Source organism: Gavialis gangeticus, unplaced genomic scaffold, assembly GCF_001723915.1.
Source record: "Gavialis gangeticus isolate Ggan-Ray unplaced genomic scaffold, GavGan_comp1, whole genome shotgun sequence".
Lineage (NCBI taxonomy): Eukaryota > Metazoa > Chordata > Crocodylia > Gavialidae > Gavialis > Gavialis gangeticus.
Window position 1 is genome coordinate 35,189,200 of NW_017729033.1, and position 2,655 is coordinate 35,191,854.

The 2,655-nt window shown below is 52.9% G+C and overlaps 1 protein-coding gene across 1 annotated transcript in view; it reads right to left on the reverse strand.

Moving 5' to 3' along the window:
* BOD1L1 (biorientation of chromosomes in cell division 1 like 1) overlaps positions 1–1,404 on the reverse strand; it is an 86,527-nt gene extending 85,123 nt beyond the window's left edge. Inside the window, exon 1 of the mRNA XM_019525818.1 lies at positions 1,230–1,404. Within this exon, the coding sequence (XP_019381363.1) occupies positions 1,230–1,404 (175 nt within the window). The remainder of the gene's footprint in view (positions 1–1,229) is intronic.
* Between the last annotated feature and the right edge of the window lie 1,251 nt (positions 1,405–2,655).

The window sequence follows — 2,655 nt, forward strand, 5'->3', positions numbered from 1 at the left end:
CAGGTCGCCCTCCCCCAGCCCCAGCAGCCTTCCGACGAGGCGGAGCCGCGCTGTTGTGCTCTTCCCGGCAGTGCCCACCGGAGCCCCGCCCCTCAGCCTGGAGCCCTGCCCCTTCCTGCCCTCAGCGCCATAGTGCCGGGGCAGAGCGAGGCGCTGGGCCGTGGTCAGCTCTAGCCCCGCCCCGGAGCGTGACTAGAGACCGCCCCCACTTCCTGCCCTCTTCAGCCGGGGGAGCGCATGCGCAGGCGGTTCAGGGTGGGTTTTGGTCGAACGTTCGACCTGCCCCGCCTGCGAACACCCGGTGTAGGAGGGCGTACAAAGGATCTGACTTGCGTGATCTTTTCAACTCTCGTACGATCATCAATACTAGTAAAAGTATTTAAAACGTACAATACTTTTTGAGGCAGCTGATTGTTGCAGCATGTGCAAAACCCAACTCACTCTCAGGGAGGCTAAAGTGATTTTTGAGGGAGGTTTTTTTTATATAGTATCTTCTTTATATAGTTTGATCTGGGGGGTTGCAGATCAAATGAGCCAAATCACATGGTTGGAGTTCTGCTCAACTGATAGGATTTGGAACAGGTTCAGCTATTTGGTTCTGAAACCCGTATCTGTTGAGCAGGGAGAACTTGCTCATTCTAAGCACCACAAATGGGGCTAGAACCCACGAGCATCCTCCACCCTGGACTGCGCACCCTGGGATTCAGATGCTCCCAGTCCTGTTGGCAGGCATTCTGTGTACAGGCTCAAGCTCAGAGGTCTTGGGGTTTGGATGCCCCCAGATTTAATTTATTAGCAAATGTTAAGAATTGTAGAATAAAAATGACAAAGCCATAAGGGGAATACAGAGTGCCCAAGCAAGGGGCTAACAAGAGTGATGGGGGTGAGGAGAGGAACACAACCAGGTTACATAATTACAATGTTAGCCATCTAAACCCAGGGGGTGTGGGGGCTGGGGTGGGGGTACCGGAGGGAGGAGGTCGCTACGCTGAGAGAGAAAGAAGATAGGTACAAAACCCCCCTAACAGAAGTCTGCAATGGTGGAGGGGGTAGGTTGAACAAAGGAAGTTAGTCAGTCCATAGTCCTATTGCAGGGGTCCTTGTCAGGTAGAGTGGCGTGGCCCGTGGTTTGAGAAATAGCTCTCAGAGTCCATCAGGAGCAGAGGGGGCTTCAGACAGTCCTCTCTGGGTCTGGTCCGGTGGCAGTCGGTCTGGTGAGGTTAGTGTACTGGCGCTGGCCCATGATGTGCTTGATGTAGATGTTTCAGAACCAGCGGATGGCGTCAGACCAGTGGATGGCATCAGCTTGGCGTAGTGGTGGGAGATGCGGCAGGCATGCAGGACACTCTTGTTGCTGGGGTCCCAGGCTCCAAGTGCTCCCACAATGAGCACGTCCATCACCATGTCATAGCCACGGTTCCTCAAGATGTTGGCCAGCGGGGCATACTTCTCCCACTTGCAAACCTGGGTGTTGGTGAAATCTTGGCATCAGTTCTCAAAGGGGATGGTTATGTCCACGATAATGATTTTGGCCTCCTTGTTGGTGATGACAAGGTCAGGGTGCATCTGGCTCTTGCAGCCCGGGACGACGCAGTTCACAGAGATCTCCCCTGCTGTGGCTGGGATGGCCTTCACCAGGCGGTCCTGGACAGTGTTGTGGTGGAGCTGCCAGGCTCTGGCATGCAACTTGCAGGTGCACAACACCTGGGGGAGGGTCTCCATCTTGTAGCCACACCATTGGCACCTCTTGTCCTGGTGGCCATAGCAAACAGCCTCATTCAGAAGCAGGTAGTTGAGGCAGGTGCAGTGGAGGAAGCGCCAGTCTGCAAAGCTACTGCTGGGCATGAAGTGGTTGTTGGAGTCCGACCTTGAGGTGACATCGAAGACCTTGCCCTGGTTCAGGTTTGGCCTTCTGGTTGCCAGCGTACTTGTTGTGGATGGTGTCCTTCAGGAACCATTTCAGGAAGGTCCTCGTGGGGCATCATGGTGACACAGTTGGCATGTGGGGCCGGCGTCAGCGAGACTCCCAGTGCTTCTCAATCCAGGTTCAGGCACAGCCAATGCACTTCCCAAGGTGGCATATGGCGTTGCAGGCTCAGCTCCACAACAAGGAGAAGCCACCTCTGTCTCTGCTGAACTCGCCATCTAGTGAGTCGATGAGGAAGGTGGCTGTGTCACGTCTGCTGGGTTGCCTTGCAATCCTCTTGCAGGCGGTCATCTTGGGGGTGCTGGTGGCAATGATACTTACCATCGGGTCTGGGTAGGTCAGAAGGCAGTAGGTGTGGGTGATGATTGCAGTGTCACACAGGTACATATCCTCTGTCCCAGACTCTTTAGTCCAGGGCTTCAGGTGCTCCCTACACTAAATCTTGGGTGACAAGAGGCTGAGAAGGCAATTAACACTTTTTTATGGCTGTTTGCCTCAGAATAAATGCTTCAACTATGATGACCCAGTTTTCACTCACTGCTGAATTATAGTGAGCAATATAAAGGAAATAAGAATGAGACTTATTTGCATGCTATTTTGCATATTTATTCCCATACTTGTTTCCATACTCTCCAGTGTACGGTAGTTTTTCAGCAAATAAAATAATTCTGAGCTTCCAATACGATAATTTCATATTTAAGACCTAGTAGACCTGGTGGGGAGGGAGG